We start from the raw sequence: 17,607 nt of genomic DNA, 5'->3' as shown, positions 1-17,607 counted from the left end.
ACAAAGTTGAAAAAAATACGCCCATAGGAAAGAAACAAATATTATAATCCTGAGTACCAAAACAATCATTGCTCTGAACACATGTAGCCCAGAAATAAGATAAGAGAAAATGTCTGTGAGAACCTTCAGATGATTGAATATGAAGACCAAGATCAGAAAAATCCAAAGTCTTCGGTACAGTAGATCATCAAGGAGTATGTGTCATAAGAGTTAAATGAACATTCCAAGGTTCCAATCAATCAGTCCTGACCAGAAGCCTTGAGTCCAGGCTTTGAAGTAAAGAGAAGACTGCTTTGTTGCTGCAAAAGGAATGCAAATCCAAGGCTTCTTCTGTCACGGATACTGTGATCAACTGTAGTAATGAGTTCAGTATCTTATTTGCATCAAAGAGGAATAGCTGTGCTCTCCATTCTCTGACACTAGATTAAGCTCCTACTTCCTACTCTCACTGAGTCCTAATACAGCAAAGAACCCTATTTTATTATAGCGGAGTGTGTTGAGTCTGCTTTATATTTTCCCCCTAAGAGATTTAAATCTTGCTCATAGAAGCATGAATATCATTCTTTCATTCCTCTTTCATTTAACCATCTATGCAGTTATCTATTAAATGCCTATGTGCCAAGCATTTGGTTTGATACAAAGATAAACAAGACATGGATCCTGCTCTCAAAGAGCTAATTGTCAATAGGTTTGCCAAGTAAAGCCATATTTCTGACCAGCATCATAATTTATGAAGTAGATTAGTGCCTGAAATTAGTGTTTAGCTATCAGCATTCCAAATAACCGTCCTGAATGAAGACCTCTAACAATCTACTCTGAGTTCATTTTTCTACTGGATTCTCTGGAATTACAAGAGCTCTAAACCAATCCTCTTATATTTTAGGTGAAGGATCTGAGATCTAGAGGGATTCAGTGACATACCCAAGGCCACACGACAAATTTGTGATAGAATCAAGACCTGAACACAGGTCTCCCCTTAGTACCCCTTAGGATTTCACTCAGATATTTCCACAGAGAAGGGATCTGACTGCAGCTTTGTAATGCTAGGCTCTGCTTGTGCTCAGTCACCAGATCAGCACTCCACCACTGTTTGACAATCCCCCTGTATTAGTTTTCTATTGCTGTGTAACAAACTGCCCAAATCTTAGCAGCTTAAGACGACACATATTTATTTTCTAAGCTTCTGTGTGTCAGCAATCTGAGCATGGCTTAGCAGGGTCCTCTGCCAGAGTCTCTCACAAGCCTGCCATCAAGGTGTTGACCAGGGCTGGGATCTCATATGAAGGCTCAACTGGGGAAAGATCTGCTTCCAAACTCACTTACGTGATTGTTGGAAGGATTTGGTTCCTCAAAGGCTATTGGGTTGAGGGCCTCAGTTCTTCACTAACTGTTGGCCAGAGACTGCCCTCAGTTTCCTGCCATCTGGTCTTCAACATGGCAGCTTGCTTCATCAAAGCCAGCAAGAAAAAGAGTCTACTAGCAAGATGGAAGCCATGATCTTTTCTAACCAAATCATGGAAGTGATATCCCATCCAAAAAAACCAAAACCAAACCCATTGCCGTCTAGTTGACTCTAACTCATAGCAACCCTATAGGACAGAGTAGAACCGCCCCATATTGTTTCCAAGGAGTGGCTGGTGGATTCAAACTGCCAACCTTTTGGTTAGCAGTCAAGCTCCAAACCACTGTGCCACCAGGGCTCCAACATTCCACCACCTGTTCCATATTATATTGGTTAGAAGCAAGTCGCTAGGTTCATCCCACACTTGAGAGAAAGGGATTGTATAAAGGTATGAATACCAAGCAGTGTAGATCATTACAGCCACCTTGGAGGCTACCTACCACATCATCATTGTCAGCCTGTGGATCACACACCTGAATGGCATCCTTGTGGTCTCTCCCTCAAGATAACTGGCAGGCAGAGTAGGTGATGGGAGATGGGGAAGAGATCCCTAATATTATAGCTTTTTCCTTTCTCATTCCCAAGACCTTCCTGGGAAAGGCAGCCCAGTTGTCCTTATAAAACCAACAAGCTGTGGCCCTAGCCCTCCCTGTATGGTGGAGTGTGCAGTCCGTTCTTCTTGACTTATGACAACTGCTCTTTAAGCACACTTCCAATACTTGGGAACCCATTTATGCCCATCCTTTACATAGGAAGAAAATTCCTTCTCCATGTCATGCTACTTTGACAGAGGCAACACTCCTAACCTCCCATTAGTATGGGATGCCTTCTAGTACCTTCTTTTTTGTAGTCACTGCTCTCTTCTATTTCCTCTTATGGTTAGTCCACAAGGATTTCATAAGCACTAAGACCTTCTAGAGTCCTTGATTTTTCACCCATTCTTCCATTCATTTATCCATTCAGCAAACACTTATTAAGCTCTTACTATGTGTCAGATATTGTGCTAATTCCAATAGGGACATTAAAGATGTATAAGACACAGGCACTTCATTCAGTCAAACATTTAACAATTTTTAAACACCTACTATGTACCAGGCACTGTGTTAGTGCTAGGGATTAAACAATAAAGGGAGCAGCTCATTTTAAAACAATACAACAACAACAAACCCCCAACCCCACAGGATAACACATCTTTTTACTGAGCTCTTTGTGGCAAAACTTCTTGAACACTTTTTTTTCAGTCACTGTCTTCACTTCTTTTCATTTGTTCCTCAACACACTCCAATTGGACTTTCAAGCCCCTATCCATGGAAACTGTTCTTGATAGGTTATTTATGAATTTAACGTTGCCAAAACCAGTGGTCAATTCTCTGCCTCATTGCATTTGATGCCCTAGCAGAATTCAACACAGCTGACTACCATCTCCTTCTGGAAACTTTATTTGATTTTCTCAATGCGGTAAGTCAAAACCAAACCCACTGCCATCGAGTCTGTTCCAACTCATAGTGGCACCACATGTTTCCAAGTAGAATTGTGCACCATAGGGTTTTCAACGGCTGTGATCTTATGAAGGTAGATTGCCAGGCCTTTCTCCAGTAGCCCCCCTGGTTGTATTAAAACCATCAACCTTTTGGTCAGTAGCTGACCACATACCGTTTGTACCACCCAGGGACCTCAGAATACCATACTCTCCTGATTTTCCTCCTGCCTCCCACCACTCATGCTTACTCTCCTTAGCTCACTCTCATTAGCTTCTCCTCCTCTGTTCCACTTCTAAGTGCTGTTATGTCTGTGGCAGGGTTCATTCCAGAGACTTTTTCTTTTATCCATGAACACTCTTGCCCTAGATGATTTTATTCAGTCCTGTGGCTTTAAAAATCATCACATGCCTCTCTAGGTAAATTTGTGGCACAAGGAGCATAATTGTCCTAAAGTGACCAAAGAGTTTAACAAGCTAGCCAGGAATAGGTATTCCGTTTTTCCAAGCAGCAGGGACTATACCCTATATCAGCTCCCCATGGAACCAGTGGCTTCCTCCCCCAAGCAAAAGGGGAAATTTCCCAAGAGCCCTAAGGACTGCAGGTGCTAGGCAATTGACTTTCCAGTACAACTCTTGCAAACAGCTGGCATTCCAAACCTAAACTGACACCAACAGCCCATGTATTTCTCCACTGACAAAGCGTGTTTTTATACAAAAATAGAATAAAGGAGGCCAGTGTCCCTTCACTGGAATGCAGACTCACACTGAGGTCCCAGCAGTGTCCTGACCATGGTATACATCAAGTCATCTATTGTAGTTACAACAAAAGCCTCAAGTGATCCCATGAGGAGCTCTGAATCTGGGATGGTTCCACCTTGAGGCAAATGTGCCAAGCCTTTATATTCCATCATGGACCAGTCATTGGATGCAGGCAGCCCTATGGGAGGGGATGTGACCTTGAGCAAGGTGGCTCTCTTTGGCTGAAGACAATTCCCAGAGAGACCAGCTGAAAGCTATCAGCCTCTAATACTCTCAGTAGCTGGAGGAATGAGTATCCCACTCCGGAATAGGATGGGGGATCTGTATGTACACTACAGCATCCACTATAGCAAACAAAGGTGTATAATGCATTTGAGTGGCTTCAGTTAGAGCTCCAAAGGTCTCAGCAAGACCAAGGGCCTTTAGGTAGTGCTGATAGTGTCAGAGAAGAAACTGCTACAACTTGGTACATACGGTCAATCTTTCCTAAGCAAGTGTGTTCGAGGCACTGAGAGTCAGACTCTAAGTAGAAAGAGCAGGATGTCCACAACAGTGTGTGTGTTGGGGGGAGTGAGGGGGGGCCAGAATAGGGCATCAGATCCAATCATTTGTAGACCACTACTCCCATCAGTGGAGCCCTGGTGGTGCAGTGGTTAAGAGCTTGGCTGCTAACCAAAAGGTCTACAGTTTGAATCCAACAGCTGCTTCTTGGAAACCCAGCTGCTTCTACTCTGTCCTATAGGGTGGCTATGAATTGGAATAGACAGCAATAGGTTTGATTTTTTTTTTTTGGACTCCCATCAATTGCAGAAAACATTCTTTTCAAGTGCATATGGCATGTTCATCAAGATAGACCATATAAAATTTTTAAAAAACAAACAAATCCATTGCTGTCAAGTCAATTATGACTCATAATGACACTATATACTGGACTAAAAAACAAGACTTCATAAATATCAAAGAAGCAAAATCATACAGAATATATATTCTGACTACAATGGCATTAAATTAGAAATCAATAATAACAACAAGATACATAGAAAATCCCCAGTGTTATAGAAATTAAGCAACGTACTTCTAAATAACTCATGGGTCAAAGAAGAAATTCCAAGGAAAATTAGAAAATATTTTTACCTGAATTATAATAAAAACACAACACATCAAAATTGTTGGATGCAGCTAATGTAGTGCTTAGTGAGAAATTTATAGCTTTAAATGTTTATGTTAGAACAAGGGAAAAGTGTAAAATCAATTATCTAAGATTTTACCATATGATCCTAGAAAAAGAAGAGTAAATTAAACCCAAAGCAAATAATAAAAATAAAAGAAACTATGTGGTATATACATACAATGGAATATTATTCAGCCATAAAGAGAAATGAAGTCCTGATGCATGCCACAACACGGATAAACTTTGAAAACATCATGCTGTGTGAAGTAAGTCAGTTGCAGAAGGAGAAATAACTGTATGATCTCACTTATACTAAATAAGCAAATATATAACAAAAAAAATCCAAACCCATTGCAGTCAAGTTGATTCCGACTCATAGAGACCATATAGGACAGAGCGGAACTGCCCCATAGGGTTTCCAAAGCTGTAATCTTTATGGAAGCAGATTGCCACATCTTTCTCCTGCAGAACAGCTAGTGGGTTTGACCCACCAAGGCACCTTAAGAAAATATATAGAAAACAAAAGTTATTAGTGGTTACCAACGTGGGAGGGAGGAGAAAGGGGGAGGTTTTGCTTATGGGGCACTGAGTTTATGTTAATGTTGGTGGAATAATTTGGAAAATGATAGCAAGAATGATTTGACAATTTGGAGAAAGTAATCAGTATCACTGAGTTGTATATGTAGAAACTGTTGAATGGGCATATGTTTTAATTCTGTATATTTTCACCACAATAAAAAATAAAATAAAGGAAACTGATGACATAGAAAACTGACAAACAATAGAGAAAATCAACATTTAGTTTTTCTGTTCTCCAAACACAAAAAAAAACTTCAGATGGATTATATATTTAAATTACATCTAGAACCATAAAAATTATAGAAGAAAAAATAAGGAAAATAACTGTGGGAATAAAAATCTGAAAGTAGTTGTCTCTGGGGTGCATAGAGGGATGGAAATTGACTGGAAAGGTGTAGGAAAGAACTTTCTAAGGTGAAGGAAATATCCTATACCTTGTTTGGGGGGGTATGGCTAGTAGGTGTACATAATTGTCAAGGGTCATTGAGCTAAACACTTAAGATCTGGACTTCTTTTTTTTTTTCCTCTTTTTAAAAATTTTGTTTTGTTATTGTTTTGAGAATATACACAGCAAAACATACACCAATTCAACATTTCTGCATGTACAATTCAGTGACATTGATTACATTCTTCGAGTTATGCAACCATTCTCATCCTCATTTTCTGAGTTGTTCCTCCTCATTAACATAAACTCACTGGCCCCTAAGATTCCTACCTAATCTTTCGAGTTTCTGATGTTACTTTGAGCCCAAGTAGATAGTTCTTAAAAGAGCATCAAGTTCAAGGCAGACATTTTTTACTGTTATTGTCAGGTGCCATCAAGTTGGTTCCCATTCATAGCGACTCTACGTACAACAAAATGAACACTGCCGGGTCCTGTGCCATCCTCACAATCTTTGCTGTGTTTGAACCCATTGTTGCTGCCACTGTGTCAATTCATCTTGTTGAGGATCTTCCTCTTTTTTGCTGACCCTCCACTTTATCAAGCATGAGGTCCTCCATGGACTGGTCCCTCCTGTTAACATGTCCAAAGAATGTAAGGCACTTCTAAGGAGCATTCTGGCTGTACTTCTTCCAAGACAGATTTGTTCATTCTTCTGACAGTCCATATTATATTCAATATTCTTCACCAACACCATAATTCAAAGGCATCAATTCTTCTTCAGTCTCCCTTATACATTGTCTAGCTTTCGCATGCATATGAGGCAATTGAAAATATCATGGCTTGGGAAGAAAGGCCTGGCAATCTACTTACGAAAAATCAGCCATTGAAAACCCTATGGAGCACAGTTCAACTCTGACACACATAGAGTCACCATAAGTTAGAATTGACTCAACAACTGGTAATATTTCCATGGGTTTTGAAGATGCTCTAGTCTTTCCTCATGTTTGCTCTTGGAATGCACTCTCAGGCCTCCCAAGGATTTAGGTTTCTTTGTTTGTCTTTGAAGCTACATCTTCTGTCTCTTGTCATCATATTTGCTTATTGCGTGTTTTTCATACCTTCCACTTCTCTAAAAGCTGTTACCTGAGCCCTTGTTATCACTTTTGATTGAATGTACTGCACTTAGCTGCGTTTCTAAGTTTCTGATTCTTGCAAGTTTGTGGAAACAGAGGCGTCTTTAACCCACATCAACCTTAATCTAAGTGTACCACTTTACTTAAAGTTTGTGGGATCTAGAGCTCCTGGTCTAGCAAGCCATGAACATGCCAATAAATGTTTTGTAATAAAGTTTTTATCTAAAGATACATTTTGTTTGACCTTGAAGCTTTACTAATATGCTGAAGAACAAACAGCTGATGCCAGTGAATATTCGGGCTTCAGTGCAGCAACAACAGCTAGCCAGTGCCAAAAACAGAAACTGGCCCAGCAGATGGAGAATAGACCCTCTGTCCAGGAAACATTAAAACTTAAGCAGAGCTTAAAGCAGCGCCTGGGTAAGAGTAATATCCAGGCACGGTTAGGCTGACCCATAGGGACTATGGCCAGGGGAGCAATCAGAGGACGAGCTTCAGTGGAATCTTGCATAGTCTTGCATAGTCAATAAAACATAGATAAAAGTCTTTCTGGTATTCCCTGTTTTCAGCCAAGATCCATCTGACCTCAGCAACGATATCCCTCGTTCCACGTCCTTTTCTGAATCTGGCTTGAATTTCTGGCAGTTCCCTGTAGATGTACTGCTACAACCACTTTTGAGTTATCTTCAGCAAAATTTTACTTGCATGTGATATTAATGACATTGTTCAATGATTTCCACATTCTGTTGGATAGCCATTCTTCAGAGTAGGCAAAAATATGGATCTCTTCCAGTTGGTTGGCTAGGTAGCTGTCTTCCAAATTTCTTGGCAGAGATGAGTGAGCACATTGCATTCATTTGTTGAAACATCTCAATTGGTATTCCGTCAATTCCTGGAGTCTTGTTTTTCACCAGTGTCTTCAGCACAGCTTGGACTTCTTCCTTTAGTACCATCTACTCTTGATCATGTTACTTCCTGTAATGGTTGAACATCAACCAGTTCTTTATGGTACAGTAATTCTGTGTATTCCTTCCATCTTCCTTTGATGCTTCCTGTGTTGTTCAATATTTGGCCCATAGAATCCTTCAATATTGCAACTCGAGGCTTGAATTCTTTTTCAGTTCTTTCTGCTTCAGAGACGCCAAATGCGTTCTTCCCTTTTGGTTTTCTAACTCCAGGTCTTTGCACATTTTATTCTAATACTTTTCTTTGTCTTCTAGACTTGCCTTTGAAATCCGCTGTTCAGCTCTTTTATTTTATCATTCCTTCCATTTGTTTTAGTTACTTTACATTCCAGCCCCCGTGGCTCCAGAAAGTCTGGAGTCCATAACAATTTGAAATTCTGTTCTGCATTTTCCCAAAATCTAGACATCTTAATGCATGTAAATTACACCTCAATTTTTTAAAGTAGAGGAAATGTAGTGTCTTGAGGAGCTTATGGTAGTGGTATTTTCGTACACAGCATCTTCAGTTCAGGAATCTGCTGAGGGTGTTTTTTCGGCCAGAATATGGGGTGAATGCAATCTTCCATAAGAAGAGCCAAGTGGTACAAGACTACAAATTGCTATTCTTATGACATTAGGCCACATAATTAGATAGTTTCCCCTCGAGGATCTCTTCCTCCATGAACCCAGAGCTCTTCAGGGGGAAATTAGGGTTTTGAATCTATAGAATTGGAAAGAAAGTCAATTCATATAAGACTTGGTGACTAGGGGTACCACGTTTGCACATTTCTAAACTTTGCAAGATGGCAGCAACATTTCAAACAGTACTCTGAGAGACAAGACAATGTGCTCAAGGGGATTTTTTCTTCAAATGTATTAACTGCACAAGGCCAAAATGAGCATGTTGCTTGGAGATTTCTCCGAGTCTAGTTTAAGTTCACAGACTGTGGCTCGTGGCTCACAGACAGCTTGTATCATCAGACCGATATCCTGTTGAGGCAAAAACCAAGAGTTTTTCTCATGCTGTGTGGCCTTGAGGCTTGCATTCAGTTCCCGTGCCTGGGAAGAATGAGATGTAAAAGGTAAACATTTCTCTTTTGGGAGGGGGGATGTTGGAGGAGGGCGGAGCAATGATTATGTAGTAAGTAAAATTTCAAGGTGAAGAGGCTGAGCCAGAGGCCATAGCACATAAAGGTCCAGTTCTGCCTTTAGGAGATGAGGAGACCAGAACCCAAGCTGTTTCTTCTGGCTCTTCACAATCTATCAGGTTACAGCTTTTTCATTTTCTTTCAACTCCAAGTAGTGGTGGTGGGGGCATGGGATTTTTTGTGCGGGGGTGGGGGGTTGGGGGAAAGAGGGGAGAAAACAAAACATTTTTTGTCTGTAACAACTTGGCCTTTCTTTTCAGTCCTCTCCAGTGTCAGCCTATAATCAAAGCTGACCTCCAGCATTTTCTGGTTCCTGGTGAGAGTCTCTTGGTGCCCTAGGTTGACCATGACTGGGTGGAGCTGCCTTATAACAGGAGCAGGAGGGTTTCTGGGTCAGAGGATCGTCAGCTTGTTGGCAGAGGAGAAGGAGCTGCAGGAGATCCGAGCCCTGGACAAGGTCTTCAGACCGGAATTGCAAGAAGAATTTTCTAGTAAGTGAACTCAAGACGTGGGTGTATGGCTATATCTTAAGCCCCATGTGGATGTGGGGAGAGGGGCTCTTGTCTAGCAAATTAAGGAAAGTTGTAGCCAAATCAAGGCTAATCCCATTTCCAAAAGCATCAGAAGGGAAACCCTGAGTGGCTTGGTATAAAAGACGCTAGACTGTCAGGAGACTGAATTTTGGCACTGATCCAGAACTAGAGAGTGTGGTTGTGGGCTAGCCACTTCGGCTTCTAGGCCTCTTTTCTCATCTAGAAAATCACACTTCAGAACTCCCGTTGTCTATAACTCTTTAATGCTCTGAAGATTTTTGACTCGGCACTTGTTGTGCAATATCCACAAAGGGCAGGCAAGCACCATTAACCTGAAGACCCCACCAGTGGGTCCCTGCCCTCTTGATTACCCTAGTCTTTGTGTGGCTCACTTAGCTTCTCCAGTGGGGATGAAATAAAAGAAAGTGAAGTGAAGCTGAGTGTGTGTGTGTGTGTGTGTGTGTGTGTGTGTGTGTGTGTGTGTGTGTGTAAAAGAGAGAGGGAGAACAAGTGCACTTAGAATGAGAGGCAATGTGAGCCTGGCATGCCATTTTTGGATTTCTTGTACATCTTTTCTACCATTTGTCTTTGTTCCTAATCACCACAAAGAAAGTGGCTTCAGATTGGCTGCAGCAGCTCATTGCTCTTTTCCCAAATTGTTGCCCCTGGTGCAAATGCAAAAGCTGGATTTCTAGCGTATTTTCCAACCTGTTTCATCCCTGGATTCTCGAAATAGCTCTGTGAGGAGGGTAGGAAAGGGGTCACACCCGTCTGGACGATGAGGAAACAGCAGTCAAGAAAGGTACAGCAACTTGCCCGAGGCCATCTGATTAATGGGTAGTGGAGCTCAGACTAGAGTCTTGGGCACAGAGGCCCCATCACTTGGCCCATGGGCTGACTTTTAGCAAAATGAGTCTTCGGTCTCTCCCATTTCCCCTCTGTGTGCCACCATCCCTTGCCCTGAGGGATTGGGTGTCTCCATGCAGACCCCGGATGCTCAGAGGACCCTGTCTTCCATGCACAGGATCGGGGTCTGCACCCATCTCTCTACTTTTCCTTTACTCTTCTCTGATCTCTTCAAATGTCCTATTTCCTCCCCCTCTACTTCCACGGTATCTCTGATAAGCAAATTCACACATGACCCACAATAACTTCATAATCCTTATGTCTCAGCAATATTTCCAATCTAATAGCTGATGCCAAGAATGGGCAATGCTTAACCTAAAGGAATAGTTCCCCAATAGCGAAAATCCAGGTAGCACAATGGACAGGCAAAGTCTGGTTTTTTGGCTTCTGCCTAACAAATTTTATGTTCAGGCACTTGGCTCCTCACTGCTCAAATTCCTTTTTTGGAATGAGATGGGATGTAAACAGATGTTTGTTTGCTCTTTCCCAAGAAGTGCGACACATCCTGTTTTCTGTGTCTCAGTTTACTTTTCTTTCCATCTGGAACGCACGCCCTTCCCCCTACTCTACCTGTCCTTGAAGACCTAAGTAAAATGCCACCTTTATCAGGAAACTTTCCTGGTCAGATCCAGGAGAAAAAAAAAAAAAAAATTGCTGTCAAGTCCAACTCATAGCAACCCTAAAAGGCAGAGTAGAACTGCCCCCACAGGATTTACAAGGCTGTAAATCTTTACAGAAGCAGACTGCCACAGCTTTCTCCCACAGAGCAGCTGGTGGGCTTGAACCATCAACCTTCCGGTTAGCAGCTCAGAGCTTAACCATTGCTCCACCAAGGCTCCTATAAATAACCTGACTTGTGTTCACACAGAGCTCAAGCACAAGGTCAAGCTGACAATGCTGGAAGCAGACATCCTGGATAAGCAGTGCCTGAAGAGAGCCTGCCAGGGCATCTCAGTTGTCATTCACTCTGCCTCTATCATTGACATAATGGGAACCATTCAGAGAGAGACCATTATGAACATCAATCTGAAAGGTATGGTACGTGGGGGAGGGAATGGAGCGAGGTGAGAAAATGAGGATCAGAAAACAGGATAAGGAAGGGAAGAGAAACCCTCATCACTGAACACCTGCTCCGTGTTCTGTGCCAAATACTTTTGCTTATCACTGTCAACTGAGAAAGGAGCCCTGGTGGCACAATGGTTAAGTGCTCGCTGCTGACAGAAAGGTCTGCAGTTCGAAACCCACCAGCCGCTCTGCAGGAGAAAAGACCTCGCTGTCTGCTCCTGTAAACATTACAGCCTAGGAAACCGTGCGGGGAAGTTCTCCTCTGTCAGAATTGACTCGACGGCACACAACTACAACATCAACTGGAAGACTTCAAGGCTGCTATCCTCAGCTTTGGAGACAAGGAAACTGGGGCCTAGAAAATTTAAGTAACTTGTCCAAGGCCCCACAGGTACTAAGTAGTAGAGCTAGAATTTAATTCTATGCCTGTGTGACTCCAAAGGCTACGAAAGCTACTTTCGCCCCAACAAGAGCCAAATGAACTTCACCTCAAATTCTAGCTATCTAGCCACCACCTTCTGTCTCCCCTAGCCCAAAACCAGGCCTTACAGGGGCTTCCTTAGCCACACGTTAGCCCTTGTGTGTGACTCTTAGGTGGTGGTCACACAGTAAGGCCAAGAGCTGAGAGCTCTGTGACACAAGGTGGCCCCAGTCAGTCAGTCAGCTCTGGGCACCGCTCCGGGCACCGCTCCGGGCTGCTGGCCTTCAGGCTGGACTCCCTGTACAGGACTCACAAGGGTAATGAGAACACTCAGAACTGTCTCACCACCTAAGAGAAGGATCCTTTTCAGAAGAACTAGCAAAACTGGTTAACAGAGATAGTCCAGCACTTGGCTTCCCACAATATTTTCTTAGCAATAATAAAACAAAAAAACACCAAACCCATTGCCGTCGAGTCAATTCCAACTCATAGCAACCCTGTAGGACAGGGTAGAACTGCCCCATAGGGTTTACAAGGGGCGCCTGGTGGATTCGAACTGCTAACCTTTCAGTTAGCAGCCAAACTCTTAACCACTGCGCCACCAGGTTTTCCCATTACCCATGATAACATCTCTTCAGCTTACCACTAAAACCGAACCAAAAAAACAAGCTGCTGCTGTCGAGTCGATTCCAACTCATAGTGACCCTATAAGACAGAGTAGAACTGCCCCATAGGGTTTCCAGGAAGTGGCTGGTGGAGTCAAACTGCCAACCTTTTGGTTAGCAGCCAAGCTCTTAACCACTGAGCTGCCAAGGGCTTACCACTAGAGCTATTATTAAAGAATAGTTCCTAGCCAGGTACCCAAAGTATGCCCTCATTAGATCTTCATCCATTAAATACTTGGTGGCTCTTTCTGAATTTTGGCTTTTCAATCTACTTTAAATTTAAACACATTATCTTAAGGGACTTTGCATATATCATCCCTCTGGTCTCTGGAGGGAGCCCTGGTGGCTCAGTGGTTAAAAGCTCAGGCTGCTAACCAAAAGGTCAGCAGTTTGAATCCACCAGCCGCTGCTTGGAAACCCTATGGGGCACTTCTACTCTGTCTTACAGGGTTGCTATGAGTCGGAATCGTCTCAACGGCAACAGGCTTGGTTTGGTTTCTGGCTTGGTTTCTGGCTTGGTTTCTGGAGGCCAGTCTCCTGGGCACCGCAGCACTCCAACTCCTAGTCCGTCTGTCCTCTCTGCCCAGCCCTTCAAAGTTAGTCTAATCAGAGACTCCATTTCTAAAGCAGCTAATTGTTTCTGGATCATATCTTAGTTATCTGGTGCCGCTATAATGAAATATCACAAGTGGGTGGGTTTAACAAACAGAAATTTATCTTTTCACAGTTCAGGAGGCTAGAAATTCGAATTCAGGGCACCAGCTCTAGGGGGAAGGCTTTCTCTCTCTGTTGGATCTGAGGGAAAGTTCTTGTCTTTTTTCAATGTTTATTTCTTGGTTCCTCAGTGATCTTCACGTGGCGTGGCATCTATCTTCCCCCATCTCTCCTAGCTTAATCTGTTCCTTTTATATCTCAAAAGAGATTGACTCAAGAACACCCTACACTAATACTGCCTCATTAACATAACAAAGAAAACCTATTCCCAAATGGGATTATAACCACAGGTATAGGGATTAGGATTTACAACACATATTTTTGGGGGGACACAATTTAATCCATGACAGATCTCTATCCTAAAATAGCACCATCCTCTAAAAGACCCTTTGTAGTTTCTACCTAATCACACCTCGAATCACCCCCACATTGTTAGGGTACTAAGGTTAACCAGTTTTTAGTTTTTAGTCCCTCTCTCATAATTCCTAAGGAGCCCTGGTGGTGCAATGGTTAAAGCACTCAGCTGCTAATGGAAAGGTCGGTGCTTTGAACCCACCAGCGGTTCCGAGGGAGAAAGTACCTGGCAATCTATGGGACAGCTCTACTCTATCCTACAGGGTCGCTATGAGTCGGAATAGACTCGAGGGCACACAATAACAACTCATAATTCCTACTCCCCAAAGCTCCCAACAACAGGGGATTTGAACTCCCTGAGAAGTGTTAGCGGCATCAGTTTACTAAAACCATCAGCACTTCCAGGTTTAGAAAATACTTCACAAATGCTTTTGTATTAAAAAGTATATGTACTTCATTAAATACTTCAGTAAATACTTTATTTCCTCCTCCACAGGTAAATTAACTTCAAATTTTCTCTGCCTCTAGATTTAAATTTTTCAAATAAAATAAAGCTTTCTCTGAAAAATTAAATTGCACAAGACCTTAAGATGGACAAAAGACACACGAAAATTAAGATTTAAAAAATAATCCTTTTCCCAGGAAGATTCCTTCCTCCTTCTATGGAAGGCTTTCTAGAGCTGAAGGGCTTCTACAAGTTTCTTTCATTACAGGTATTACCACCAGAGGGTGCACTCCACTTTCCAGATCTCAACTAAAACCAGAAAAACCAAACCTGTTGCCATCGAGTCGGTTCCGATTCATAGCAACCCTACAGGACAGAGTAGAACTGCCCCGTAGGGTTTTCGAGGAAAGGCTGGTGTATTTGAACTGCTGACCTTTGGCTAGCTGCCAAGCACTTACTGCGCTACCAGGGCTCCAGATCTCAACTAAGCACACCATAAAAGTCCAGCGCAGAGCTCCAGAATTGCTAAGTAAAAGGAAGGCCCATCACCCCACACTTTTTATAACTGGGTAAATGGAGCCAGAATTTGAGTGGCCTTCACAGGGAATACACAATCAGGAACAGAGTCTAGGTCTCCAGTATCTTCCCAGAACCCACAACCATTTGCTAAGTGATCTCAAAAAATGGCCCTTGTGGCCAAGTTTTTATTGTTCTGCAGCAAAATGAGAAAAATACATTTTATACTTAAGAGTATGTATTTTTAAGGGTGTGTACTGGCTATATACAGTTATGTGTGTGAGAGAGAGAGAGCACGTTCTTCATCTGCCCTTTTTGGCTAAGAACTAGGATTGTCCATTTTCTGAGATTTTAAAAACAACAACAACAACAAAACTTGTTGCCGTCAAGTGGATTCTGACTCATAGCAACCCTACAGAGTAGAACTTCCCCCATAGGGTTTCCAAGGAGTGGCTGGTGGATTCAAACTGCCAACCTTTTGGTTAGCAGCCAAGCTCTTAACCACTATGCCACTAGGGCTCCATTCTGAGATTACTGACTCTTAATTTTTTTGCATTTAAAATGACCTGTCTTTAATGACATGATAGTAATTATATATGGTAAATTTTCAGAGCCTTACTTAGCAAAATGTAAAATGGCAACACTGTGTCCTTTTGGGGCCCTAATGGCAAAGTGGTTAAGAGCTTAGGCAGCTAACCAAAAGTTCAGCAGTTTGAATCCACCAGCTGCTCCTTGGAAATCCTAAGGGGTATTTCTACTCTGTCCTATAGGGTCACTATGAGTTGGAATTGACTCCACAGCACACAACAACAACATGTACTTTTAAAAAATTAAAGTACACACAAACATAGGTCCATGAAACCCAAAAACCTAGAAATTCCTGCTGTCCAGTACCCAAACGTCAATCTCTTTTCACTTTCACATTTGTCCTATGGGAGTCCCTGGGTGACACAAACGGTTAAGTACTCAACTACTAACCAAAAGGGTAGTGGTTCGAATCCACCCAGAGGCTCCTCAGAAGACAGACCTGGCTATCTGCTTCTGAAAAGCTACAGTCTTGAAAATCCTATGGAGCAGTCCTACTCTGCACACATGGGGTCGATGGCAACTAACAACAACAACATGAACTCTGTGCTGGGCCATGGAGACAAATCGCTAAAAGCACATTTGTCCTATGGTTGGGCATGACCAGATCCAGCTAAGGTCGTGGAAGAATACTCTCCTGATCTGTAATAAATAGCACACTTTGAAGCGGGTGGTGGACATGATCCGTGAGCATGGCTGGCCTTTTGGGTTATTTCCTGACACTGAGTGTGCTCCCTGTGGGCAGGTACCCAGCTCTTGTTGGAAGCCTGTGTCCAGGCTAATGTGCCAATCTTCATCTATACCAGCACCATAGAAGTGGCTGGGCCCAACTCCTACAGTGAGATCATCCAGAATGGCCACGAAGAAGAACATCTGGAATCTAAATGGTCCTCTGCATACCCATACAGCAAAAAGCTTGCCGAGAAGGTTGTGCTGGCAGCTGATGGCTGGACCCTTAAAAATGGTGGCACCTTGTACACTTGTGCCTTAAGGCCCATGTATATCTATGGGGAAGGAAACCCATTCATGTGTCAACATATAAACCAGGCCCTACAGAACAATGGCATCCTGACAGATTTTGCCAGGCACTCCCTTGTCAACCCAGTCTATGTTGGCAATGTGGCCTGGGCTCACATTCTGGCCTCAAAAGCCCTGCGGGATCCCAAGAAAGCCCCAAGCATCCGAGGACAGTTCTACTACATCTCAGATGACACACCTCACGGAAGCTATAGTAACTTCAATTACATCCTGAGCAAAGAATGGGGTCTCCAGTTTGATTCCAGAATGACCCTTCCTGTATCTCTGTGGTACTGGATTGCCTTCCTGCTGGAAATAGTGAGCTTCCTGCTGAGCCCAATCTACAAATATCAACCCCCCTTCACCCGCCACCTGGTGACATTGTCAAATAGTGTGTTCACCTTCTCCTATAAGAAAGCCCAGCAAGATCTGGGATATAAGCCACTCTACAGCTGGGAGGAAGCCAAGCAGAAAACCACCCAGTGGGTTGGCTCCCTGGTGAAAGAGCACAAAGAGGCCCTGAAGACAAAGATTCACTGATTTGTGGGTGGCAGGGATGTAGACCTGGGTACCCTTAGGCCATATCTGTCAAGTTCTCCGCTTTGACTTCATGTAGAATATAACATGGGCACAAGCCTAGGTCCTACTGTCTTCCTTTTATAAGATGACCAACTTCTGGTCTCCCAAATGCCACCGAAACCTTCCCAACCACTGTCCCCAACCAAAAATCTTCCCACTCACTGCCCCAACCAACCACCAGAGGGCAGACAAGGTGATTTGCTTCAGCTACTGTTACCAAAGTCTCAGATGCTGTACTGGACATCTTTTAACTTAGAGTTTTGCCTGTTAGTTCCCTTTCCTCTCTTAAAGCACTTCTCTTCTCTTAAAAACTGCTTATTCATTTGTCCCGTTGAATAAAAAGAATAATAAATGTTTTAATGCTTAATCTGGAGGTAATTGTGGTTTATAGTAGCACATACCTTCTGCCTTTCCCCTCCATTCCTAGTTATCACCATCAATATCACCATGCTCCAACCACAGCATGGAGCTGGGTGGAAAGAAAGGGTGGAGGGTTTGGGAAAGAGGGAACTAAAATTTACTTAGCATCTACTATGTTTTAGGCATGTACTGCTGACTGACATGTATTACCTCATTTAATCCACAACAGAAACCTATGAAGCAGGAATTACTATTCCCATTTTACTAAAGAGAAAACTTAGTCCATGGTCACACTAACTAGTAAGTGGTCAAGCCAGTTAACTCACATAGACTGACTTGAAAGACCACGTCTTTCCACTGACTCATGCATGGTGAACTGCCCCAAATTTACAGCAAAGTGTGTGTGTGTGTGTGTGTGTGTGTGTGTGTGTGTGTGTGTGTGTGTG

At 42.8% G+C, this 17,607-nt stretch overlaps 1 protein-coding gene across 1 annotated transcript; it reads left to right on the top strand.

Annotated features, from left to right (window-relative positions):
- Nucleotides 1-9,347: 9,347 nt before the first annotated feature.
- Nucleotides 9,348-16,762, top strand: HSD3B2 (hydroxy-delta-5-steroid dehydrogenase, 3 beta- and steroid delta-isomerase 2). Its single transcript, XM_004380339.1, has 3 exons — nucleotides 9,348-9,492; nucleotides 11,309-11,473; nucleotides 15,951-16,762. The coding sequence occupies exons 1-3, from the start codon at nucleotides 9,348-9,350 to the stop codon at nucleotides 16,760-16,762; spliced, it is 1,122 nt and encodes a 373-aa protein (XP_004380396.1).
- The last annotated feature ends 845 nt before the right edge of the window (nucleotides 16,763-17,607 follow it).

This window comes from Trichechus manatus, unplaced genomic scaffold (genome assembly GCF_000243295.1).
Source record: "Trichechus manatus latirostris isolate Lorelei unplaced genomic scaffold, TriManLat1.0 scaffold00073, whole genome shotgun sequence".
In the NCBI taxonomy this organism is placed as follows: Eukaryota; Metazoa; Chordata; class Mammalia; order Sirenia; family Trichechidae; genus Trichechus; species Trichechus manatus.
The sequence above is the reverse complement of the archived record's forward strand: the minus strand, read 5'-3'. Positions and strand labels throughout refer to the sequence as shown.

Bases quoted from the DNA above. Each gene is read 5' to 3' on its own strand.
- HSD3B2 (XM_004380339.1), top strand. From the start codon at position 9,348: ATGACTGGGTGGAGCTGCCTTATAACAGGAGCAGGAGGGTTTCTGGGT. The intron at 9,493-11,308 runs GTAAGTGAACTC...GTGTTCACACAG, and splicing joins ATTGCAAGAAGAATTTTCTA to AGCTCAAGCACAAGGTCAAG. The intron at 11,474-15,950 runs GTATGGTACGTG...CCCTGTGGGCAG, and splicing joins TATGAACATCAATCTGAAAG to GTACCCAGCTCTTGTTGGAA.